At 42.6% G+C, this 26,101-nt stretch overlaps 2 protein-coding genes across 2 annotated transcripts; one reads left to right on the forward strand and one right to left on the reverse strand.

The window, feature by feature from the left end:
- The first annotated feature begins 24 nt into the window (after window positions 1–24).
- On the forward strand, window positions 25–7,795 carry CNOT8 (CCR4-NOT transcription complex subunit 8). The gene is made up of 6 exons (XM_008628945.2): window positions 25–1,323; window positions 2,565–2,758; window positions 4,372–4,533; window positions 5,295–5,439; window positions 6,079–6,189; window positions 6,495–7,795. The coding sequence occupies exons 1-6, from the start codon at window positions 1,207–1,209 to the stop codon at window positions 6,642–6,644; spliced, it is 879 nt and encodes a 292-aa protein (XP_008627167.1). The 5' UTR covers window positions 25–1,206; the 3' UTR covers window positions 6,645–7,795.
- Window positions 7,796–9,595: 1,800 nt separating this feature from the next.
- Window positions 9,596–26,099, reverse strand: GEMIN5 (gem nuclear organelle associated protein 5; the record flags this gene model as incomplete). Its single annotated transcript, XM_017728041.1, has 27 exons — window positions 9,596–9,810; window positions 10,377–10,473; window positions 10,911–11,484; window positions 12,089–12,251; window positions 12,907–13,164; window positions 13,719–13,929; window positions 14,810–14,929; window positions 15,042–15,189; window positions 15,545–15,682; window positions 15,964–16,059; window positions 16,376–16,504; window positions 16,700–16,813; window positions 17,306–17,533; window positions 17,756–17,927; window positions 18,349–18,488; window positions 18,594–18,775; window positions 19,160–19,233; window positions 20,422–20,558; window positions 21,244–21,338; window positions 21,817–21,902; window positions 22,583–22,795; window positions 23,400–23,559; window positions 23,956–24,088; window positions 24,254–24,382; window positions 24,603–24,736; window positions 25,263–25,444; window positions 25,944–26,099. Coding segments are annotated over 27 exons (4,425 nt in total), but the record flags the coding sequence as incomplete, so codon positions are not given.
- Between the last annotated feature and the right edge of the window lie 2 nt (window positions 26,100–26,101).

The following is a 26,101-nucleotide window of genomic DNA, read 5'->3' on the forward strand; positions in this document are numbered from 1 at the left end:
CCCCAGGCTGTGAGGGGACCCTGAGGTGACCCCGGGCCGCGCCGGGCTGTGGCGGTGCGTTCGGTCCCTCCGGGTAACTGGTGGCGCAGGGCCCGGCCGTGGGCTGGGCTGGAGCTCCCTTGCAGGCGCCTGGGGGCGGTTCGCCGGTGTTACTGCGGGAAGTGGGCACCAGCCGGGGGCTCAGCCGGGCTGTAGCACTTCGGACACTGCCGGTGGTTTCAGCTGAAACACCCCGGTGCGGAGTGTCTCGAGTTACGTCAGAGAACCATAAAATCCCGGCATGGGGCAGGTTAGACGGGACCACAGTGGGTCACCTGGTCCAACCTCCCTGCTCGAGCAGGGTCATCCCGGAGCGTACAGCACAAGATTGTGTCCAGACAGTTCTGGAATGTCTTCATTGAGGCAGACTCCTAAACCTTTCTGGGCAGTCCGTTCCCGGTCACTGCACGGTTTTTGGTCATGTTCTTCCTCGTGTTCAGGGTTTCCCCTGAAACTTTCTGTGCATCAGTTTCTGCCCATTATCTCTTGTCCTATTGTTTGGCATCACCAAGATGAGCCTGGCACCCGCCCTTTAGGTATTCATACACATTGAAACTCGTGCCACTGAGGGTTCTCTCTAATGCGTTCTGTTACTGTGTTTAAACAATTGTCTTCATCATAGAATCAGAGAGTGGTTTGGATTGAAGGAGGCCTTCAAGATCATCTTATTCCACCCCCCCTGCTGTGGGCAGGGACACCTTCCACTAGACCAGGTTGCTCAGAGCTCCATCCAGCCTGGCCCTCAACACTTCCAGGGATGGAGCAGTAGCTGAGGATTAAAGATGGGCATTCGTTGCCTGTGCATCTTGTGCCCAAAGTTTCAAAGCTTATGCCAGGAAAAGGAAGATAGGGATAATGATTCTTTGCATAAATAACTGGACTGTTGACTGTGCATCTGCTCTTATATTGTGAACAAATGCTCTAGATTTCATTCAGCATGTTTACAGAAAGTGATCAAGAAAGAACTTGGTGTAAGCTTTAAATGGGTTATTTGAAGGTGGATGTGTGGCTGACTCCTACAGAGCATTTATTCACATGTCACTTCCTTCACTTAAAGCATTATTTATTTATCTCTTTACAGCAGCACACTGATAAGATTGCACAGCTCGTGATTCTACGCTATCATTTGAGGTCAGCATCAGCTGCCTTTCTTCTGGTCCCTGCAAGATGCCAGCAGCCCTTGCAGAGAACAGCCAGGTTATCTGTGAAGTGTGGGCCAACAACCTGGAGGAAGAAATGAGGAAAATTCGGGAGATTGTTCTGAGTTACAGCTACATTGCCATGGTAAATGTTTTATACTTGACCTAATTGCCTTAGTCAAGGGATTTTTTTGGGTTGCGGACAAAGGTGATTATTGAGTGAGAAGGTGAAAGTATTTCTCCCTACCCCCAGTCAAACTGAACTAGAAGAGGTGAAAAAATAAAAAGCTGTTCAGTAGCTTTCCAGAATTTAATACAAACATACAATGCTGAGTATGGGTTGATTGAAAGAAGGGGAAGCGGGAGACCAACTTAAAAACATGAATTTATTTAATATTTACCTATTCATTGTGTATTACTTTGTGCAACAGGAAAATGAAACAAGTCACAATTGGGTTTAAATCCCTATTTTTCCACTGGTGTGTTTGTCCTGTGTACATGTTTCTCCATTTGGCTATGGAAGATGCCATGGGACTGGAGGTCAAAAGGCCTGCAAGTGACTGCCAGCCAGCTGGGCTGCCTCCCTTTTAATGAGTGCTTATGTTGATTCTTAGGGAAGAAAAGTATTCTGGCTATAGATAAGACAGTGTTCAGAAAGCTTTGTTTAAGAAGAGCATAATCTCCCCCAGGTGGGAGGAATCTCCTCCTGCTCTTACAAGTCTGTATCTGCTTGGCAGCACCCAGTGTGTTAGATAAAGAACTGGTTTTAGCTGTGATACTGTAAGTTCTGTCAGTTTTGCTTAGGAACACTGAAACTCAAGCTAGGAAAAGTCCTTATTAAAAGTGTGGCATAAAGACAGATGCCTCTGCAGAGTGTGTAGGATTTTGGTGTCAATTTCAGCTTTGGAAGTGAATATGATTTTTTTGTTAACATTTGTCAATGGGAAATTAACTTCTTGCTTCTTTATAATCTCACTGAAAGTGTGCTTAGGACCAGCTTTAGTGGCTGTGCAGTAAGAGTGGACAGAAATACCTCTTGGGCAAGGAAGAGATTGTGTCAGGTGCACAACACTGGGTTCGTTGTGAAAGATTTTGTGTATAGTCAGTAGAAATTAAGTGACCTAATCTGAGGGTAAAAATAGCGTGGCAGGTTGGTTTTCAGCAAAGACAGCAGACAATCACTGGCTAAGTAGGAGGCTTTTCATCTAATAGATGGCTGCTGTTATTAACATGTGTTTTGACTGGCAGTAGTTTTTGTTAATGTAGGCATTGACTGTTCCTCAGAAGCAGTGAAGGTTTTCACTGTCTGGACTATCCTCCTAACAGAGTGCTAGTAATGACTCCTAATAGAATCCACGGTGAAATCAATTTTCCCTTCTCTCCTAGGACACGGAGTTTCCCGGAGTTGTTGTCAGGCCGATCGGTGAATTCCGCAGCTCCATAGATTATCAGTACCAGCTCCTTCGCTGTAACGTTGACCTGCTGAAAATTATCCAGCTGGGCCTGACTTTCACAAACGAGAAAGGGGAATATCCTTCTGGCATCAATACCTGGCAGTTCAACTTCAAATTCAACCTTACGTGAGTCTTTGAGCTAGGGAATGATTTCCTGTTCCCTTCTGCTGGAGTGATGCTTTCCTTTGGTGAATACCAGTGTCCATGTGCTCCTCATTGCTGGCTGGTTCTGAGTAATAAGAATTTAGATTCTAATACAGATTATATGGGAACCTATTTTGGAGTGCCAGGAGTTAACAATGGTCCTGGAGTTCAAAGCCGTGCTAAAATTCTATCCTTATTACCCTTTCTCTTGATAATTTTATGTGCCTTTTTTTTCTGGAACAATGTTTGAAACTTCATATATATATATATATATATATGCACACTCCATCTTTCTGCTAAAAATAAATGGATGTGCTGGTCTCATCAAAAAGAAAAAGACCTCTTTACAGATGCATGCTTAAGTTGGTGTAATCATCACATCTGTTCAGGAGAATGAGTGTGACCATTAAATGGACTTATTACCCTTTCTCTTGATAATTTTATGTGCCTTTTTTTTCTGGAACAATGTTTGAAACTTCATATATATATATATATATATGCACACTCCATCTCTTTCTGCTAAAAATAAATGGATGTGCTGGTCTCATCAAAAAGAAAAAGACCTCTTTACAGATGCATGCTTAAGTTGGTGTAATCATCACATCTGTTCAGGAGAATGAGTGTGACCATTAAATGGAGTGTGGCCATTCTTGTCTCCTCCATACTGTAATATTCTGGGTTGCAGCTGAAACAAGTTTCATTATCCCTTCCCCTGTAATTATAAAGATAAACTCAGCATAATTACCACTAGAGCTGTCTGGAAATAAAGAAAGGGTTTATCTGGCAAAACCACACATGTAGAGGAAATCAATCTATTTTTATGAAACTCTCATTGGAAAGCATTACAAAAATTTGTAGCTACTATGTGCAGATCATCCAGTTCTTGAACCCAAAAATTTCACTATTTACTCCACAAATTTGTGAGCTTCTTAAAAGTATAGAAATCAGAGTGAGGTGGTTTTTGCTGTGTGATCATTTCATTAAATGAGTTATCATATTGATAGAACTTTGCTCTGTGTGTTTCCTCCCCCTCAAATGACACAAACCAGTAAAGAAGTCAGGTTCCTGCTCAGCTCTCCACCGAGCGCATCATTCTTGTCCTCCTTCCTTAGTCAAGGATGATGCAATTCTGTTTACTCCCAGAGATGGAAGTGGAGGTGCTGATGAGGTGGTACCTGCTGTGGAGTGAAATGGAAAAATGTAGACAGGAATGATGGTCAGTGCTTCAGAGTTGCACATCTTCCCGTTTGGGAAAACTCCCCTTTTCTCTGGGCCCTCATCTGTGGTGCTTCCCTTCGCCTTGCAGAAGCGACATTGTTCAAAACTCTCAGTTTCAGTCCTATGGAGGTGGAATCTTTGGAATTTGCACTAGCAATGGAATTGTTAACTAGTTGTGATCACAGCTTGTTACGGATGTAGGAGGCTGCTGTAGTGGTATTAAAACTGAGTCAGTTTGAATTCTAGAGAGACAGAGTGGAACCCACAGGTATCCTACTGGTTAGTCCAATTCTTGACATACAGTGTGGGGAGAATTTTTCTAAAATGAGCTTGTCTTGGCAGCACCCTGAGTGCAAACCTGCTTTTTTTCCCTTCAGGGAAGACATGTACTCTCAGGATTCCATAGACCTCCTTGCCAGCTCTGGGCTGCAGTTCCAGAAGCATGAAGAAGAAGGGATCGATACCCTGCATTTTGCTGAGTTGCTGATGACATCTGGGGTTGTTCTCAGTGACAGTGTGAAATGGCTGTCCTTCCACAGGTGGGTCCAGGATGGTCACTGACCCTGTTAAATCTCTTCTTAATTCTCTGCATTTTCCATGGAAATTGACAGATTTTAAGGAGAAAAATTAGCAGTCCTGTAGTTCTTAAAATAAACACCAAGATACAAAGGCCAAGTTTAAGAAGTAAGGACACTTCATAGTCTGACTTTCTGACTGCTTGCGAATCCTTTTGCTGTTACAGTCTCCCTCTCTTGAAGAAGCTACTAACAAGTTGAAATGTGATTTCTACACTTAGTAAATGCATTGTAAAGTAAGGATTTTGTTTCTTTTTCCTTCCAGTGTTGGTGGTGCTCTGAACTTCCATCTGTGTGGTTAAGACATCTTTCTTGTAGCATTTCAACCAACTTGATTAGGAAGCCTCTGGTCCTTGATACTATCACAAATGAAAGGACTTGGCACCACCTCCTTCTCCCTCAACAGATACTTGCAGGGTTTCCTGCTTTTCTGTATTGCCCTTAGCTGCAGAAATGTACAGAGTTGGGAAGAAACGTGTATCCTTCCCAATGGCTTAGCTGTTCCACAAAAGGCCAGTGAAGGCACTTGGGGAGCATCCCAAAATCCTACATTGACATAGAAAATCAGGATGTGTTCTGGCTGGGATCTAGAATTTTATGAATGTCAGAAAATGTTAAGGCTTGAAAGGCACAGCAAGTAAAATGCTATTGAAAAAGGAGATACAGGACTGATTGGGTTATAGGTGCTGCCTGCTTACCTGGTTTCTCTATGGTTTTGTTTTCAGTGGTTATGACTTTGGCTACATGGTGAAGTTGTTGACAGATTCCAGGTTACCAGAAGAGGAACATGAATTTTTCCATATCTTAAATCTTTTCTTCCCATCTATCTATGATGTGAAGTACTTAATGAAGAGCTGCAAAAACCTTAAGGTATCTCCCCAGCATGCAGGTGATGGGCATCAATACTGTAAATGTACAGGAATACAAGTGGCAGAACTCCTGCAGATGTTGTCTTAGAACTGGAATTTGTATAAAAGCCAGTACTGACACAGAAGCACCTGAGACACAGTTTGTGTCTAATGGATGCTGCCCTCCCCAGTTTCAGACTTACCAAGTGTTTATTATAAAGGGGACATTGCCACAGCCTTCTGGTTTGTGTATCAGAGGCTAATTATAATTCAGCGTATTTATGCTTCCTATGCAAGGCTATTTCTTTTACATGAAATACTCTGACTTGATTAACTGGTAAGAGGGTTGAAGGTAATTTATCTACTGAATCACAGCCTTGAGTAAAGGGAGGGAAAGGCCCAGCATGTGTAACCTATGAATGTACCCACAGTTATCTCAAGTATCTGCAACAGGAAAGGAAGGCACCTAAATTTCCAAAGAGTTATTTATGGACTCTTGAACACCATTTCCCACTGTGTTTTGCTCACAGCTGGAGTGTGTGTACTGCTGGGATCTGCACTGGTTCATCACAGCCTGTTTGCCCTCATGTTTTGGAGAAACGTGGCAATTTTGGCAAGAGATGGATCTGCCAAAATAAAATCTCTTCTGTTCTCTTTGCAGGGTGGCCTTCAGGAAGTGGCAGATCAGCTGGATTTGCAGCGAATTGGACGACAGCACCAGGCAGGATCAGACTCTCTTCTCACAGGAATGGCGTTCTTCAGAATGAAAGAGGTACTGCAGTGTTCCTCCTTCTCCACTTCCTATCCATAAATGTCAACATGTACAATGTGGTGTTTGTTTTGGTTTGGGATTTTTGAGCCTTGTGGCCGTTACACTTCAAACTGTCAGGAATAGGAATTGCTGATACTGGCACAGACTTGTTCTGTTTACTTACCTTTCATGTGCTTACTTTAATTTACACACTCCATCTTGGAGGTGGCTGATTTAAATGAGCTGTTAATTAACACTGGATGTTTTCTGATTTAGAGGCACAATTAAACAATACCTGTTTCTCTTCTTTTTTTTTAAATCTGCAGTTATTTTTTGAGGATACAATTGATGATGCAAAGTATTGTGGACGACTGTATGGCCTTGGCACAGGAGTGGCTCAGAAACAAAATGAAGATGTGGACTCAGCCCAAGAGAAAATGAGCATTTTGGCCATTATCAACAACATGCACCCGTGATGAGCGGTGCCCCTCAGCAGAACATGTTTACCATATTGGCAGCTGCTGTCCTCAGCCATTTTCCCTAAACAGTATCTCAAACAAAAAGCATCTTCAGTGCACAGGTTGCACCAAGCCTGCAGTTTTGCTGAAGAGCTGCATTTTCCTTTGAAACCCAGAAGAGTTGACTGAATTCCTAATGCCAGCATTTGTGGTTTGCCATATTTTTAATACCAAGGGCAAAGGACAGAATCTACTGTGTATACCTCTGTTTTTTCCTCTTTATACTGTACAGAATCTGCAAGGAAGATTTACCGGTAGAATACTGGGTAGAGCTATGGGTTGGGAAATGCAGTGAAAATGGACACAGACATACACACAAATTTGTAATTTGTGTTTTATAAAGCTTATTTTAAAACTTCTGCATGTTGTGAGGGTGACAGCTTCACCTCATGTGTTGCTTATTTTATCTCTCTCTGTGGAAATTGCTCCCTTTGATCACTGCAGAAGTTTGGGAACAGATGACATTAAAAATGATCCTTGCAGCTAAAAATACTCAGAGATTTGCTTTAACAACAGAGGGAATGGAGAGTAATGGAGCTGATTTGATCAGCACTCCTTAGTTTCTAATTCTCTATGTTACAGGTTTGACCCATACTAAGCCTCAGCTTTGTTCTTGTGGGTATTAAGGAGCTGTTCTGGAAATACATTCAGAGGCCCACAAGTTCACCTTTGACAGGGGATTGGACCAATACTCTGACTTCAGTTTTCTTCAACTTAAACCTACAAATTTTATTCTTCTCCTGCAACACAACTAGGTCAGCAGATGGAAAAATATTTGTTCCCCCCTGCCTCTCCAGCCCCTAATTTTATGGCATGCTTAACAGATAAAACAGCTGTTTCTTTTCATTATAATCACCTGAAAAGTAGTTAAGAGGATGAAGAACTTGGGATTCTGACTTTGAAAAACATTCTATAGTATTTTTTTTTTCAACAGCTCTGTAATGACATTTCTTAAAAGAACAAACCCTTTTGGACATGTCAAAAATTTTTAAGACTGGCATTTTGAACAAACTTAATCCACTATTAAAAGTTGAGGTTTAGAGCTGGTATTTGAAATGTTTGTAAAGACTAGTTTTTATTTTTTGTAAAATAAATTTTTTTAAACCAGGCTTTGTTTCGGATTTTCCATCAAGCACTAAAATTTCCACAGCTGAGGCTTTGGAGTCTGAATTTGGGAGATACATGCGTAAAGATGCTCAAGTTTGTTTCTTTTACTGTTTATGATGTGCTACTGGGGTAGTTCTTAGTAAAATGTCTTTTGAGCTTATTGTACAGTAGCTGAGGAAAGCTGAGCTGAAGAGCTCTGGAGAGTTGTATTCTCTCCCTGCTGGTCTCTCAGCACAGCTCACAGTATGGTGCAGTATTCCTGCAGTGCAGAGTGGCCACTTAAAGGGACAAACTTGTGTGTGAAGTTTTCCTGCTCCACCTAAACTCCAGTGGCTCCTGCTGTAAGTGCAGGAAGGCAGTTTGGTTAAGCACTGGCTCCCCCGCCTGGTTTTCGGGTGCTTCGTACAGAATTTAGCAAATTCAAATTGGTGGCAACACTTTACTGATTAACACATCTACAGCAGGATTGTTTCAGTCTAACCCCTGGCTTTCACCTGCTGCTCTTGAAGTTGTTCTCAGGCTTTACTCAGCTTGAAGCAGGAATTCTGTCAGGATTAAGTCTGCATTTTGGCTGGAAGAATCTGGAATAGTTTTTGATCTAAAAAATCCATCACTCCTCCTTTTAAACACTCTTAAGCAATAATCTTTACTTGAAACTTTCTAAATTCATGATGCATGCTCTCCCATCAACTTTCTTTGCTGCATTTAAAACCTTGCCTTTAAAAATGACTAAGACAGATGCTGTGTTCACTGACACTTATGCAGCCTTGTGTTTTTAATGGGAAAAGTTACTTTTTCTAACAAGCCACACAAAGCATTTAAGTAAGCTGCAAGACTGGTCAAAATACTGCATGTTCAAGACTGCAAAATCCAGGATTGGTTTTGGCACTGTCTAGAATAGCACTGGTCTAGAGAACTAATTTCTGTACATCAAATTTAATACCAATTCATGGCGGTAGAAGACTTTATTTAAAGGAGAGAAAATAAACTCACAATGCTTAAAGAACAATACTGGCCTAAGGGTCAGTTTGCTTACAGAAACCATTGATTTTCCTGAGGGCAGCTCACTCTTCCTCCTCTGCTGAAAGACTATACAGCTGCTCAAAACTTTCTCTTGCACGTAAAGAGCAAGAGCTTTCATTAGCATAATGTCCAACAAATAAAAAACTATACAAAAATCCATTATAACAGTTCAAGCCCACACTCTACTGCTTTTCAATTTTCTAACAGTCTCCTTAAATAGTATCAGTGGATGAGCACAAGTGGATGTGTATAAACCTGACGTTTTGTATCAGTAACAGCCACAGCCATCAAAAGCCTTCACTTGAAGAAAGAACAGCCTTGGTGTTAAGCAGCTGGAGGCAGCTCAAGGGAGACAGTTTGGTCTCCATGTCATGTCAAGAAGCTCCTGCCAGCCTTTTTGTAAATCCCAGCACTACCGTGTTTCCTAAGGAGAGCGAGAGCCTCTTCCTGCAGCTCAGAAGGACACTGGGATCCAAGGTGAAGGAGTACAAGGCAGCACTCCAGCACGTCAGGGAAGGGGAAGACTGAAAGACTATACAGCTGCTCAAAACTTTCTCTTGCACGTAAAGAGCAAGAGCTTTCATTAGCATAATGTCCAACAAATAAAAAACTATACAAAAATCCATTATAACAGTTCAAGCCCACACTCTACTGCTTTTCAATTTTCTAACAGTCTCCTTAAATAGTATCAGTGGATGAGCACAAGTGGATGTGTATAAACCTGACGTTTTGTATCAGTAACAGCCACAGCCATCAAAAGAAGCCTTCACTTGAAGAAAGAACAGCCTTGGTGTTAAGCAGCTGGAGGCAGCTCAAGGGAGACAGTTTGGTCTCCATGTCATGTCAAGAAGCTCCTGCCAGCCTTTTTGTAAATCCCAGCACTACCGTGTTTCCTAAGGAGAGCGAGAGCCTCTTCCTGCAGCTCAGAAGGACACTGGGATCCAAGGTGAAGGAGTACAAGGCAGCACTCCAGCACGTCAGGGAAGGGGAAGACCTGCAAAAAAAGGAACATGAGGTGATGTCTAGAGTTTATATTACAGTTGTTCCACATAATCAGCCAGCTCTCTAAAGACACTGCTTTGTAGCATCCTCAGAACAGTCAGGAGTGAGATGCATTTTCTCCTCACATTTATCCAGGTTTGCCTCCTCTTGCCCAGTCACCACGGTGACATATTTTCAAGCATGTGGTGTGTACTGTCTACAGCTCCTAATCTATAAAGGCCATTTTATAGCTTAAAGTTTTGATTTCACTGTTTATAAATTTTTTCATACATAAGTAGCAAGGGATTACTCTTAAAATGCATGGGATGATCCATACAGGATGTCTCATTGAGTTCTCCCACACAGGAACTTTAGCTATGCTTTCCGACTGCATGGGGAAAATTATGCTTGAAAGAAAAATACCACCCTGATGCCATGTGTCAGTTCTCTCTCAAAACTGCCACAGGATCACAAGGAACATCACTGTTCCTTTCTGTACAAAAAGGATTCTGTGATGATGCTGCCCTTACAGAATGACTGTCTTTTTTCAGAACTGCAGTGGCTCTTCTGAAAACTTACCTTTAAATTGTCTGGGAATTCAGCTAATTTCTGCTTTGCTTTCAGAAGCTGCTTTGTGAGCTCAGGGAGCGTAATCGGTTGCTTTACTTCATCTTTGCTGTCAAGAGAAGAGCAGGTGTCATGAGTAACTGTTTTGTTAGTTGCCTGTGTAGCCTCCCTCCTGGACAAGGAGCACAGGAGAGAACTGGCCAAGTGTTTTATGCTTGAGCTTGTTCTTGCCAAAGTCCCAAATCAATGTTCAACAAAGAAACAGAACTCTTAGGTCATGCTTGGCCTTTTCATTATCCTCCCTCTTTCAAGCTGCCTTGTTTATTCACTGTAACAACACCTCATGCATCACAAAACTGTTCAGCTGAGTTTATGCACATGGTGGTTCACCCCAAGGGAAATGCAAGATTTCTGAGCTGTATATTCAAGTGCCCCTGGGGGATGAGATTGAGGTTAGAGCTAGTCTAGGCTAAACAAGAAATTTCCTGCACAAACACACAAACAAGCAGCACTTTTTAATCCACTCATTTATGTCCTGAATCTTACCAATTCATCTGGTTGCTGTCAGAGCATCGTTTGTCTGATTCAGTCTCTGAACTCTGTTCCAGGTTGCTTCCCTGCGTGTTTCCATTTGTGTTTTCCTGGAGATTGTTCCTCTGCTGCTGATGCTGCCGGATCATTTCTGCTAAAGTCTCCTGGACCTCAGCTATGTCTCTCTGGGTGTTCTGCAAGGCAGCCATCTCTTCTGAAAGGAGCACTTGGCAACCCTTCAGTTTTGACTGTCTGTCTACCATATCAGTCGAGTCAGTTCCTGAGTCACTTTGTGTCTCACACTTGTGAACGTCAGTTGTACTGCAGAGGTTTTCACCCATCTCAGCTGCAGTTCGAACCGTTTCCTCAGGGGATGGGTCACCTGAAACACAACTCTTCTCAGGAGCTGTCTGCTCACTGGGACACAGCACAGGACCCAACACAGCCTTCTGCAGGCCAAGGCAGTCTTTGGGTGGGTTCCACCACAGGTCATAGAGCAGTCTGTAAGCCACGAAGCCCTCCAAACTCCTGCAGGCATCCATGCTCTGAGACTTTGTGCTGTCCAGTTTGTGTCTCAGGTCATCACAGCCTAATAATGAGAAAAGGATTACAAATAGTTCATAGAACTTTCCAAAGACAAAGAGCAGATCTGGTAAATGAACCAGGAAACCCTGGAAACCCCAATCAGGGATTTACTCAGATACTGGCAGAGCAGTACACTAAGTATGAAAGCAAAAACATCTTTGGCATCTTTGTGAACACAATACTCTGTTCTAGCTAAAATGTTCTCATCAGCTACAGCAAATTTCCTTGGTCCCAAGCTGCAAAACACAAGACTCACATAATCAAGAGCCACAAACTAAATGCACTGCATACTCTAAAGAGAATGGAGGACAGGTTGGAGTATGTGTAGCTACGAAATGAACACAGCATTCTAATGTTCCCCATCTCCCTCACAGAAGAGAATTCACTCAAGTTTCCTACATCACTCACACCAGGTGGACATAGCTGAGCTTCCTTCCACAGTCAGGAATTTTCATCGCCCAGTGGCCTTTTCACTAGCCAAATTCCACACATATGTGTATGTCTTGCTGCTTCCAAACATTATTTAGCCTAGGAACATTAATGGACACAGCTGTGTTGGCAAGGAAGAGCCCTGTCAGTGCCAGCAGAAGAGACACAAGGACACTTACCCTCAGGAAGGATGATACTGCAAATCTCCTGCATCAGAGTGAAATTCCCAGCATCAAAACTGCGGGTCACAGCTCCAAGAATATTTTTCACTGCCTCATCCCACGTACCCAAGTGACAGCTCAGGGCTGCAAGGGCCAGGTCATGGGAGATATGGAAAAGCACCTACAGGAAGCACCAGAGAGCACAGTTAAAAGTTATACTGCAAAGTGTGAGCTTATGACCATCATGGAAGAGCCCAGGAGCACATGACTTGACCAAAAGCAATTTTAATGACAATGCAATTTACACAGTCTCCTTCATGCAGGAGATAGAGCATTTCTACATCACTTTGAGCTGCAAAATCAGCCACTGTGCTTGCCTGTGTCCTGCTAAGCAGATGAGAAGCAGGAGCGGTGATTCACTGTGGTCACACAGAGGAGCTGCAGGAGCACTGGTCTATGGACAGACCTTGTGAACACCAGGATTTTTGACAACAAGCAGCCCTGCCTCCCTAACAGTCCACTACAACCCCCGAATCAGTGCTGAGACTCCTCAGCTCTGTCAGTAATTCCCAGCCAGCACATCTCAGTGACCTCAGGCTGACTCCCAACACCCTATGTCAGTTCCTACCCTGCACACAAACAAATGCAGAAACTAACTGGTGGCTACACAAAGCTGTCCCAGCTGCTGATCATCTCTCCCAGACTGTAACCCCATGCTGCAGCAGGGTGCAGACATCAGTTCCCTGGGAATGGCTGGTGCAACACCACAAAGTGGCTGGGTTTACTGCCTATGCCACAGTAAGGCTTCATGCCTGCACAGACTGAAATCCATTTACCTGTTTTGGGTGTGTGTTGCTGGTTGAAGGAGGATGCTCAATCCTGTGCAGCTGCTCCTGTGCACATGTGGCTCGTTCAGTGGTGTCCATGCCCAGCACATTCTGCCACACTTCTGTCACCATGTCAAAAAACGAGGCCTGTCTGTTCAGCTCCCAGTTGTGGTAACAGGGGGGCACGGGGCTCTTTCGCTCACAGGGATTCCTTTCACTGAGGCACCTGCAGAGCAGTTCGTTCAGGCAGAAAACAAGGCTTTGTCCCTTTGACAAGGAGGAAAAAAAACAAACCACTGAGCTGTTGCAACAAGAAAAACAATCCCTTGCTGACCACAGCAGGTAGAGTGACTTAAGAACATCATGGCTGGTAGCAGCTTCTTGGTGACAGAGCCTAAGGGAAGTCAGACGGGAACGTCAGAGCAAGCCAAGGTAGCCACCTGCTTCTGAGTCCACAAGAGATTTCAAATTCAAACCTCCAGCAGCTGGACTTAGAGTTGGCTCATTTGTTCCTTTAATGTAAACAGCAAATGCTTTACCTCTTTCTTCTCATGATCAGTATTACACTTAAAAATGAATCCCACTTTCTCAACCACCTCTCATGTAACTAAGAAGCAGAGCCTACATACCACCCCACCATGGCCCTCTGCAAAGGTGCACGCTTTTCCACAGGGTCATTGCAATATACTCCCAGAAAAATATTTTGAGGCAAAACCAGCTCAAAGGACCACTTGTGGACTCTTCAGGTATGGGAAGTGGTGCCAAGTTAAGTTAATCTAGAGAGAGACAACACTGAAGAAAGTGGCAAGGACCAGACTCACAAATAAAGTTTTATGTTGCTGAAGGACTTCCTGAGCTCCCACCCAGTTCCTGGATAACAGCAGGTCTTGGGCACATCTCAAAGACAAAGTTGCTGACAACTCCTCCTCCCCAGATATCAGAGCAAGCTCAGCAGCAGTTTTAAGGGATGTCACATCCCCCTTCTTTGACAACACTTTAACCGCATCATAGGGTGAGGAAGCCCCCAGATAACTGAAAAAGATAAAAGCAAAACAAATTGATTGGTACTAAAATAGTTTTTAAATTGTGTTGCAACACAGTATCACAAATATGCAAATGAAGATGATTGTGGATTTTCCACAGGTTCTCAGAGCTCTCACCACTTTTTCTTATCAAAGTTTACTATAGACATATGGTGAACAATCTGATGCAAAGCTACCAAGGGGAAGTCACACAGCCTTAAAGTCAGGGACTGAAATTTCTGGTGGTCTGCATACCACACATGGCTTGGATGAGCAATAAAACAAAACAGATTCAATAGACAAAGGTTATATGCAGCTGTTTGTCCCTACTGCATTTGTCTGGGTTTCATGCAAATCCTTTCACAACTGTGATTATCCACAAAAATGCCAGAACTGAAATCAGCATCAAGCAGAGGACACTACTCCAGCCAAAATATTTCAAGTGGTATTAGTAATTTTGGTAGTCACAAAGGATAAACACTCCAGTTGGAGCAGGATAACCCAATGACCAGGATATTAGATGAGGCTTCAAGAAACTCAAGATGAACTGCTGCACTGCATGTTTCCAGTGGAAAGGTTGGAAATCTCACATAGTCTTTTTGTAGACAACCTAATCTTAGTCTTGCTAGACTCGTTTTCAAAAACTTCCAGTAATGTCTGTGGAAAGAGATGGCTCTACTGTAATATGACATTTGGATCTTTTGCTCTGAACTGCTCTCTGGAGCTTCTTTTCCTACCTATATTAGAGGAAATTTAGTGAGATCAGGCTCAGAAAGCACCTTATACAACCAATGACCGGACCAGTTAACAGATTTCAACTGCTACAAACCCAAGAACTTTCTTTGTTGTAGGCATAGAACCAACTCTGTCTTCTCCCCAGTAACACTCACCACTTGGCAGCCATGGAATAATGACCATCTTTCTCTAGCAGAGCTGCCCAGCTGGTGTAGAGATCCTTCAGAATTGGATCTTCTGGACGCAGCCTGGCCTTAGCCATTACAATCGCTTCCCTAATGCACATAAGGGAAACCAGACAGAAAAGTTAATCTGTGTGCAAAGAGTGAACCAAAATGACAAATCCACCCCACAAGAAAACCAAGATAAACATAAATATACAGCAACCTGTAAAAATTGTTCACTTTCAGGAGCTCAATAGCCTCATAGACTTTATGGATGGACAGGAGATGGGAGGCAGCCTTCACGTATTGCTCCTGGAAACACAGCTGCTTGGCAAAGGCTTCCACTGTCCAAACCCAGGCCTGGTATCCAGCTGTAAAAGAGAAGGCAACACCATTGGAGACAGTTTTATAAGTGGAAGAATTCCTGTGGGATACCATCAGTTGTTTCTTCAATATGTACCTCTTCTCTGCCCCAGAGTAGTTTCTTATTTCTTAACCATCCTAACACAAGTCAATGAAGTGGGGCAAAATTAGGCCTTGAACATGACTGCAGGACTTCACTGCCAGTAAAATAACTTACAAGGATATTTAAACCAGCAGCAAGCTGTAAGGAATGCTAATCATATTACAAAGAACCAATTCTTGAGCTTCTGTCCAGAACCACCAGAATGAGGGGACCTTTGGCAGCCAATTCCACCAGCTTATGTGATGCAAGAGCAAACATACCCATGGGTGACATGGCTACGAGCTGGTCTGTCAGCTCCCCCCTCTCAGCAGCTGCCTGGAGAACACCCTTCAAGTCTCCTTTCCATAGCATGAGCTGCTGGAAGAGCTCTGCGTGCCCATTCTCCAAGTGGTGCTTTCCTGTTGGAAGCAAACACACTTCCCATCAGCATGAGTGCAACAGCATCGTTTGTCACAGTAAAATAGCTTGGGAGAAGTGAAATAACTCAAGCTTAAGGTATGGCAGGTTTGCAACTGAAAGATGTAAAAACTATCTGGGAAAAAGATGTATCTTCTTCTCACACAGAGCTGCATTCTTAATCCTAGACTGTAATCCACAGTAAAGAAAACTCAAGCATTTTTCCCAATTTATTTTCTACTTGAATACAAGTTAGAGTGGACACACTCTTTATGCCACTTACCTTCCATATCAATCATCTTGTGCAGAGAATCCCTGTCTGTGAACAGCCCCAAGTGGATGCAATCCTTGAGGTCAGGGGACACATCTTCATTATTATCTAAACCAGATAAGAAGAATGAATATTTAGGATTTAATACAAAACTGGGAACTGGAATGTGCCAAGTCACCGTACCACTCAACTGTTGGCAAGTACTTCTGTTTTCTACTTTCTTTCCTGTATAGCAGATTTAACAATTTGCTGGTCAACACTCAGTACTTAGATGTAAGTTTGATACCACAACTAGTCACACTCTTTGATAAAGGTGAGGATTTAAGAAAAATAATGTCCTGTGGTTGAAGTCAAGTCCCTGGACACTTATTCTGAGTACTTGAGAGCACCTACCCTCTCGGTATTTTAAGTTTTGTACTGATACCTTTAGTTTTCAGACATGCAGCCAGCTTCAAGCAGTCCTGATGCAAGTCATCTTTTGATCTGTGATCCATTAATGTGCTGAAGGGCAGAATAGAACGAGGCTTCTTCTTCTTTAGAGAGGCATCAGGAGCTGAAAGATCAGACACATTTTAGTCACTGCTGCTGCAGTTACAGCAGAGCTCCTCAACATATTTTAAAAGCACCCTCTTCTTTCTCTGGCATTTATTTGGTGTCACATTACAAAGAGAAGCTCCAGCCAAACAAGTCCAGAATGGGGAACTCTGCCTTGATACAGGACTGTAAAAAATCCCTGAAACATACTAACCTGGCTTCTCTTTAGGTGGATCCTTTTTCACGGGAGCAGCTTTCTGGGTCACAAAAGGCTTTGGTGAGCTGAATGAAGAATAATCACATGCAGATGAAGATGTATCCCTGGACACTGTGGAGCCAAGTGATTTAAAAAAGGAAAAGCAATGAATGGAAATGCACACAGAATAATTCACATATTCACATTCTGGTACACTAATTTTGAAACACACAGAAACCAAGCTTTGCTTTGCCATAGAACTTAACAGCTTTTTAGGGAAAGGAAACATCAAGAAAACAGAGAACTGTCAGAAGGCTAAATGAGATGTCAAAAGACACCAATGAAGATGCACCAATATTATAAGATTTATCACTGCTGATCAAAAATGACACTGTTTCGAGCCAAACATGGTAACTGTTCATGAGGCCAGAATCTTGTTATCTAAAGACAACTAGCCCCAAACTAGTTTGGGAAATTACAAAAGGCATTCCAGAGCCTTTTTCCTTCAAGTGGACAATTTCAATAAAACCATACAATGAGAAAATCTGCATGAAAATTAAACTTGGTGATGCTCTGAGGGCTGAACAGTCTGGAAACATTGAACTAAGATGATTTGATTATTACCAGTCACAGAGACTTTATCAGCCAACTCTGCCTCCTGAGCTTCTTTTTCTCCTTCATGGTCTGACACTCCATTTTCCTCCAGCAACATTTCCTTCATGCTGTCATCTCCATTCATGGCATCATTTGCATCCTGCTTGCCTGGACTCTTGCCTGTTGGCTTTTTCTTCTTCTTGGCTTTGACTTTTGGCTGCATACTTCTTTTCTTCTCTAATTCTACACTCTTTTTGCCTGTAAAAGGTGGCAATTTTAGTGAATTAGCTGCCTGTATCTCAAGATCAACACTTTCCAAGTAAGGATAAAACTCAATGTAAACCTAGACACAGTTTATTCCTGAAGAGGAAGCAGATTTGGAATTCAGCACAAGAACTTGCATAATTTCAACAAGGCAACCCTCCATTTCTTAGCTCCAACATCACCTTCAGGAAAGGTCTTCTGTTTCAATACACTCACCCTGAGGAGGCCGTGTATGTTCCTGCTTGGAGATGTGCCACTTGTGAACAGAAAAATCATCTGCTCCTGTATAAACACAATCTGAATCCACTGGTGACCACTGGACACTCAGCAGGCGGCCCTGGTGCCCTCGGTAGTTGCAGAGTGGCTCTTCCTTCATCACATCCCACACCTTGGCAACAAGACAGAAATCCACTTACTCAGAAAGTCTCTTCTTCACCTAATACTCTGCATTTTCTCATGATGTGCACATGCAGGAACTTCTCTATTGGGATTTTGCAGGGGTATTTCAAATACCAACATGCAAATGGAGAAAATGTAGGGCTTCCTTTGCTTGCACTGATACAGCTGCACAATGTCTTCCTTTTCTAAGGATCCGAAAGTGCTAATACGAAAACCTTAATGACTGGACTTAAAAATCAATTCACAAATCACAAAATAATCTGGATATCAGGTATCCAGAACCAGCAGATGGTTACCAAAGGTAAATTTGCAGTACTTCAAAAGTTTATGTCACAAAAACAAGTTTTGCTCTTTAGTCAGCTGTGGAATGGATGATTTGAAATACAATTCTGAGATGCTTTGGACAATACCTGTGCAGTGCCATCATAGCAAGCAGACACCAATCTTCCCTCATGGTGGGGGCTCCAAGAAAGACTTGTGATTTTAGCTGTGTGCCCAGCCAGAGTTCGAAAAGGCTCTGTTATTGTCAAAGGACTTTCTGAAGAGTTCTCTGAAAGAAAAAAGAAAATTATTAAGTATGGCCAGAAAGACAAAACAGAAATAAACAAAAAAAAAAAAGATGCCAAGACTTGGACTATAATCTGCAAACTGTTACCTACAACATTCTTCAGATTATGCACATAAATGGTGGCATTGATGGAGCCTGAAGCTATCAGGTAACTCAGCTCTGGCTGGGTCCCGTGCTCATGGTGCCAACGAATGGCATTGATCAGCTTGTGATGCTGCTGGATAGTGCAGAGCAGCTTCAAGTTTGGTGCCTGAAATATTTCAATTGAGCTGAAATATAAGAACAACAGTGTAAGAATTCCAGTAGTTGGAGAAAATGGGAAAACTTTTTTGTTATCTTGCATGAGCAGAATTGGAGCACGTGAATTAAGAGTCACTGAGTTTGTGCTTTCTGGATTCAACTCAAACCCAGCAAAAGTGCATTTCAACCATGAGTGGATCCTTGAAAAAGAATTTAATGTGATAATGAGGATCCTCCATGCCAAGAGCAGGTACAACAAATAACAGCAGGGAATGCTGAATTATGATGATTCAAATACATCAGCAGTGGAAGAACAGATACAAACCAGGGCAACAAAAAGTGCTTTTGCTTCACCACAGTGACTCCAGTCAAGATCAGCACAGACACCACCTTAACCTACAAATGGAACATACCCATCCTCATTGCCAAGAGCCAGGAGTTTGCCATCTGGTTTCCAGCTGATCTCTGTACGTGCAGGCAGCTTGTGCTGCAGAAAGAAGACACAATTATTGCCAAAACCTCTTAAATCTCTCTCATATACATTCAACAGAACAAGGCTGGCAACTGGACAGAGCTGCAATTAGTCTGCAAAATGGAAATCATAGAAGTGTCCATTGCTTTTGTAACAGTGACATAAACCTGAGCAATTAAGACTGAAAGAACTGATGCAAGAACCAATGATTGTTTCTATCAGTTCTGGGAAATATTTTGAAGTTTTGTCTGGATTCCAGTAGGACCTGGATGTTTCATCTCCTTACACTCCTTGGAAAGCACCAGACATTGCAACCAAATTCTATCGCATTTCAAAAGAAACCAAAGTTTACTTGTAATTATCCCTATTCATTCTAATTCAGACAAAAAGTACTTACAATTTACAATTTAGATGCCTAAATATGATCATTTCAATGCCTGTAACATTACTCTCTTAACTCCCAACGAGTCTTCACTCAAGAAAGAAGCCAAAACCCAGCTGATACAAATCAATACCCTTTGACTAACTTCAACTGACTTAAAAGAACTGAAGATCCAACCCACTCCACTTATTTTATACTTTCAACTAGGAAATGACTGATCACACTTGAGAAGATACTCAGTGATCACCAACCACTCTGCACTGGCTGCAGTATAAATGGAAACAGCCTCCTGCAAAATCATGATTGTTTTTAATGAAAAATTTGTCTTAAAAGGTTCATGGTTGAAGCAAGGGAACTAAAGGAATTGAGGTAAATAACTTATGCATGCCCACCACGTGGTGAAAACTAGGACATGATTCAGGTTATCACTTCAAGTGCTTTGGAGCTGGAAAGCTCTGTATGAACCTACTACTTTAAGCAGCCACACACAGCTTTAAAACCAAACTCTATCCTCCAATTTACCTTTCCCAGTTAAGCAAATTATAGTGTAGAAAATTAAGCAACTGATGCCAGAAAAAGATGTGCCATGTTGACACTGAGAGAAAAAAAATACCAACCACCCTCTTCAGACGCAAATATATGAACTGTTTAAATAGTTTGAGTCAGCTAGTGTCTCTGAAGTTCATCTGTGGAGACTGAGGGGTTCAAGTTTTTTGTTATAGACATCACAAAGGCAAAATCAGAAACTTACAACTACAAGGCCATGGAAACTCTGGCATGGTTACTATGAATCCGTAAAACCCCCTCAAATTCATACTCACTTTGATTGAATTGGTGTCTCGGATGACTTTGTTGATGTCATTTGCTTCTCCATTAAGCTTCCAGGGATTGTGTTGAAAAACAATTCCTTCTCCAGCACAACTGTACAAAGTTACAGAGGGCTGTTCACTTTCTTCTCCTATCCAACAGAGAAAAAGAGCTAATTATACTCTGTTCTTCATCAGTCTTCACAGAACTAATCCCTCCCACTATAAATCAAAACATTATTTCAAAAAGCAATATACATCCTTCTGTGTGTGTGTGTGTGTGTATATATATATATACATATACACAATTCACAGCTTTAAAAAGCAGTATCCAACTGGCCTGCAGTCCAGCAGCAGGAAATTCTCACAGTACAACCCTCTGAAAGGAGCTCTCATTTCTACCAACAGATCCCTCATAGCACAATCACTGCAAACACTAAAATTTCCTTTAAATGTTGGTCCTTAAAAGAAAAAAAATCCAAGTTGTGTGAGAAGAGCTGAAGTTCAAACGACAGAAACTCTGGAAGGCGTATTTGATTTGATACAATTGCTGCAGGAAGCCTGTGAAGTTCCTGGTCTGTACCACCCTGAAGCAAGCCCAGAGGTGTGGAGCACTACTCTCACCTATTTCCTGAAGGTACCAGAATTCACAAACTACAGGAGTTTGTACCCTTGCAAAACTGTTACGAGTTCCTCAAGCAGAACACATTCTTAGCTGCTCTAAAGGATTGCCACCAAGCAAATGGGGCTCCAAAGAAGGGAGGGAATAGCAGCTTCATGGCATCCCTGTGCTCTGCATGGGCGTTTTATTTTGCCACAAGGTGTTGGAAGACTCACCAGAAGTCAGAGGAGGAGTTGGAGGCCCCCAGGCTAATGTGTACACAGTCTTCTTGTGGTAAGTACTGGAGATCTGAGGTGGCTTATTCTTAGCACTGGGCAGGAAGATAAGGAAGCAGGGGCAGTCACATTTCACCAAATAGAAATTAAAAAAAGATAGAATCAAAGCAACATACTTGAGACACCAGGTGCTTTAATATTCTAAAGCCATGGCTCAACCAAGCTTTCTTTAACATCTGCTGTAGGACACTACTAAAATTGTAACCCAATTGTGCTGGTGACCTTCTCCTCCTTGCTGCTCCTCCTTCCCTGAAAATGTCTTTCTGGATAAAGTCTTCCTGAACTGATGTCCCCCCACAGGTGATCTCGGGTCATGCAATTTTAACTTATGGCAAGTTTACCACAGAAGCTCAGATATAATGCAGATGAAAAAATCCAACTGCTCGATTAATTTTAATTAAATCCTACTCATCTAACAGCAAAGGTATCTCTCAGGAAAGACCACACCACACCCCTGTATGGTAACACACCAGCAGGATCTGACACTAATGAATTTGAAAGCTGCTTTTTTACCTGCTGGACAAGGTGTCAAATATGCCAACTTTTCCATCATCTGTTCCAAAAGCCAAGGAGCCTTCCTTAGTTGGATGCCAGGATAACTGTGAGAAAAATAGAAAGAGACACATAATGGCCTAAGTTACACTTTATTGCTAAACAATAAACAAAAGGAAAATGCAGAAACTGATGAAGAAGGACCATGCCCTATACGCACCCTTCCAACCACAGCCACTTGATTTGATCACTCTGCTCTGAGTATCAAAGGCTCTCCCCCTTCCATTTTTGATAGGATAAGATGAAAGGGACTAAAATCATTAAAATGCTATTTAATACCTACATTACAAAACAGAAATAGCTACCAGCTCTTTTACCAGGCAGTAACTTTTGACCAACCACTGGTTAAACCCCAGCTGAAGAGACCTGTGTTGGTTGTACTGGTTTTTGTATCTGTCAAACTTCCTAGCACAGCAAGGGTAACCACGGATGAAGCAAGGAAGAATCATGGAGGATAAAAGTGAAAAAGTAACATAACAGCCAGCTGGACTTCAGCTTATTTCCACTAGATGTAAATGCAAGCTTCTAGGATTGTAAATAGGTCTAAAAATTTGTTGCCAGATTCTAAAATGTATTGTATACAGAAAGAATTGAGTATAAAATGAACAACTTGGCTTTATCTCATTTTAGTTGGGAAAAACCTTCAGAGTGAGAAAAACATACTTGAAAAAAATTCAGTGAAAAGAAGAGATAAGGGGGAAAAAACAGGAATCCAAAGCACACTTACTGCTGTAACCTTAGACTTTATGCTTTGCCAGAAGGTTTTGACATCATAAATATTGTTCATGGACAAAGTATTCCACACGCGGATCATGCTGTCTCCAACCCCGATGGCAAGACAGCCTGTGTCCACAGGGGAGAAGGCAAGGCTGTAGACAAATCCTCCAAGGGAAGGCATGGTCCAGCTGCAATCCAGAGTTGACAGATCCCAGCATTTCACCTGAAGAATATTTAAGGAGCAAGGAGTGGTCAAATACAGTGACTGATAGGACAAGAAAGAACAAAGCAGAAGTGCAATGAAGAATCAAAAGGTCGAATGCAAGGCTTGACAGGATGTGATCCCAGAGGATTCCACGTCACAGACAGGGCTGCAGTAGCTGCAAGACTGGAATGGACACAATGAATACATTTTACTAAGTTGCTCTTCCAATTTCAGAACAGGAGACACTCTGCTGCCTGTAAAACCCCAAAGATTGCAAAAAAACCCCATAAAAAAATAGATGCATTACTTTGTACAATTAAATGATTTTAAGAAGGAAAACCAGGCCTTTTAAAAGGGAAACATAGAGGAAATGAAGTGGAAAACACCTTTCATTAAACCGTACTATGCAAGTCCAGAGCATCATAAACATTCACTCCACCATGGTAAGAGGTTGAGCTTATAAACTGACAGAAACATACACAACCTGTGCTCAGAACAAATGTTATAAATTGCTGCAATTAACCCACTTCAAGAGAAAAACTGTGGCCCTAAAAGGGTTACTCTCACTCCCTCAAACTGCATAGTACAGGCATTTCTATGTTAATTTTTAAATGGTCCTTACATCTCTGTCCATTGAAATAGAAAAAAGGAGCTCTTTGTCTTGGTGCTTCACAGAACTGAGATTGAACACAATTCGGGAGTGGTTTTGTCCTTCTGAAGATCCCAGAAGAGTCCATTTGCGTTTGCCAGGCTGGGTCAAATTCCAAAGGAGCAGTTCTCCTCTGCAAAATTGAAATTTATTTAAATTCTTCACTTCAGAAGAACAACACAGGCTCTTTACAGACTATATCACAAATACCCTACAAGTCAGGAGTAACAGAGCTCTGCAGACATCCAATGCCTGTACAAAGCTACACACACAAACACCACCTGAAAACTGACATTTTTTCCCAGTAGATGGGCATAAACCACAATTAGTGCTATTAGCAGTCAATACTCAGTCAGATTCTTGGACAAATTATGGGACAAACAGTAACTTTCTCGAAGTCTGAACTCTTGGCCTGTTTTCTGCTGTTACACTGGAAAGGAAGGAGCTGTCTTCTATTCAGTACTTCCTTCAGTATCAACAAACGAATGCAGCTGCTGCTGGTCCCCAGGCTGCTGAGTGGCCCACTTACCCAAAGCCACTGGACACAATCTCAGTGGGATGGCCAGCAGGCCAGTGCACAGTCAGCCAAATGCGCTCCTTGACCGCCGGATCCACGGCTCCACCTCTCCTCTTGGTGGGTGGCAGCTTCAGAGTCATCATACCTGCAGAACCAAGAGGGATCACTGGACCTGACACATCAAAAATCTCAGACAGACAGAGGAGTTCTGTGAATCTGCAGCTTGAAGTACATTCCCCATGCTTTAAGCACACCAAGGCTGCAGTTCAAGAGCTGTTCCACACCTTGTTACTGTTTATATCTTACTTACTCCTGCCTCTGGTACAGCTCCATATTCGTATGGTTTGATCCTTGCTTCCAGAGGCCAGGTAACAACCTTTCTTCGTGGCTGTGTCCTGTGTCAGCTCCCCATTTGGAACCTTGCCTTCCTCTGAAGGAGCTGCTGAATACCATTGAAATCATGTTATTATGCTTTCAAATTCAAAGCTTTATAAAAATGAGCTGAATATTACCTTGATTTGTATCAGAACATATTTTCTGATATTGAACTTATCAGTTGCTTAGCTACTTACTAGCCTTCTGTAAGGAATTCAGTCCTCTGGAAGGACATTTACATGAACTAAAAACTACTCCACAAACTGCTAATCATGTCTACATACCCTGGAGCTCATCCTGCCAAGCAGGTAACCTTTCTTCCCCAGGCACAGGGCACCAGGCCAGGCAATGTATTTCATCCTCGTGGCCTCTAATCTGCCTGCTGATATCAATTACAACCACCATGCCATCCTTGTAGCTGAAAGCAGAGATTTAAACAAATGAAGAGATTCTTGGATGCTTGTGGAATACTATCTGAGGTGATTTACAAACTCTTTCCAGGTCACTATCACCCTATCACAGAGAAGACAACCCGTACCATTACTCTGTTACAGATTTCTTTGCCTTTGCAGGTTTACCACATCTAGATGTTATTTCTAATTTGTTTTACTCCTAAAGTAAAAGAACAACCACCAAGACCTCTTAAAGTTAGTCTTTCAACCATGTAGCAAAACATCCCAATAAATTCTTGCAGAAGAAGAGTGGAAAACAAAACATAACGAATATTTACTAATGAGCATTTACCCAATGGCCACCAGGTTTTCATGATGAGGAGAACAGGTGAGGCAGAAAACTTCTAATTTGTTTTCCTCCTAAAGTAAAAGAACAGCCACCAAGACCTCTTAAAGTTAGTCTTTCAACCATGTAGCAAAACGTCCCAATAAATTCTTGCAGAAGAAGAGTGGAAAACAAAACATAACGAATATTTACTAATGAGCATTTACCCAATGGCCACCAGGTTTTCATGATGAGGAGAACAGGTGAGGCAGAAAACTGTCCGAGGCTCTGGGAAGAACTGCTGGCTGTCATTTCTGTTGTGCCAGTAACAAACAATGACTCCTTTCTCATCACCAGACACAATCAGATCTTTCACAAGAGGTGACCAATGCAGCGCCGAGATTGCATTCTGAAAAAAAGGATTGAAAACGTTTAAAGCTGGCTTACTACTATCTAGCCTAGGATAACAGGCAGAAAATAATCTGTGAGCACTCCCCAGCACCAGTTCTGTTTGTTCCTGAGTTCTTTTAGGATGGATGTAGCTGCTGATGGGGAATCCTGAGCCACAGTAACTTCTTCAAATATACATTCAGTCTGTCCTGTGGGCAACAGTAACTTGCTGAGATCATTTTAAGCGAGCTGGCTTAGGCGGCAATGGGTCCAAAGCACGAGCACGCTGGTTCACTGCGGCTTTGATGGTAACCAGCAGCTCATTAAGGTGATGCAACAGCGCTGCAGGCTAAGAACAAAGAGCCGGCCAGCAAAATCCAACGGATTTAATTCCACCGGGCTTGAAATTCACTTTCGGGCAAAGCAGCCTCACCGTGCTTTGAGTGCGAGCTCTAAAACACCGCACCCCCGCCCGCGAGTGCCCCGCTCTGCCTCTGCCTCACCGTGCCCGGCTGTACCTGGTGCAGGCTGTACTCCAGCACCGGCGACAGCGTCCCGGTGTCCCAGATTTTGACGCTTCCGTCGTCGGAGCTGCTGGCGCAGAGGCTGCTCTGCCCGGGGCAGGGGCAAAAGGCGAACCCGGAGATCCTGTCCGTGTGCCCGATGAGCTCCCCTG

Source organism: Corvus brachyrhynchos, unplaced genomic scaffold (assembly GCF_000691975.1).
Source record: "Corvus brachyrhynchos isolate BGI_N302 unplaced genomic scaffold, ASM69197v1 scaffold21, whole genome shotgun sequence".
Lineage (NCBI taxonomy): Eukaryota > Metazoa > Chordata > Aves > Passeriformes > Corvidae > Corvus > Corvus brachyrhynchos.

Bases quoted from the DNA above. Each gene is read 5' to 3' on its own strand.
- CNOT8 (XM_008628945.2), top strand. From the start codon at position 1,207: ATGCCAGCAGCCCTTGCAGAGAACAGCCAGGTTATCTGTGAAGTGTGG. The intron at 2,759-4,371 runs GTGAGTCTTTGA...TTTTCCCTTCAG, and splicing joins AACTTCAAATTCAACCTTAC to GGAAGACATGTACTCTCAGG. The intron at 4,534-5,294 runs GTGGGTCCAGGA...TTTTGTTTTCAG, and splicing joins AAATGGCTGTCCTTCCACAG to TGGTTATGACTTTGGCTACA.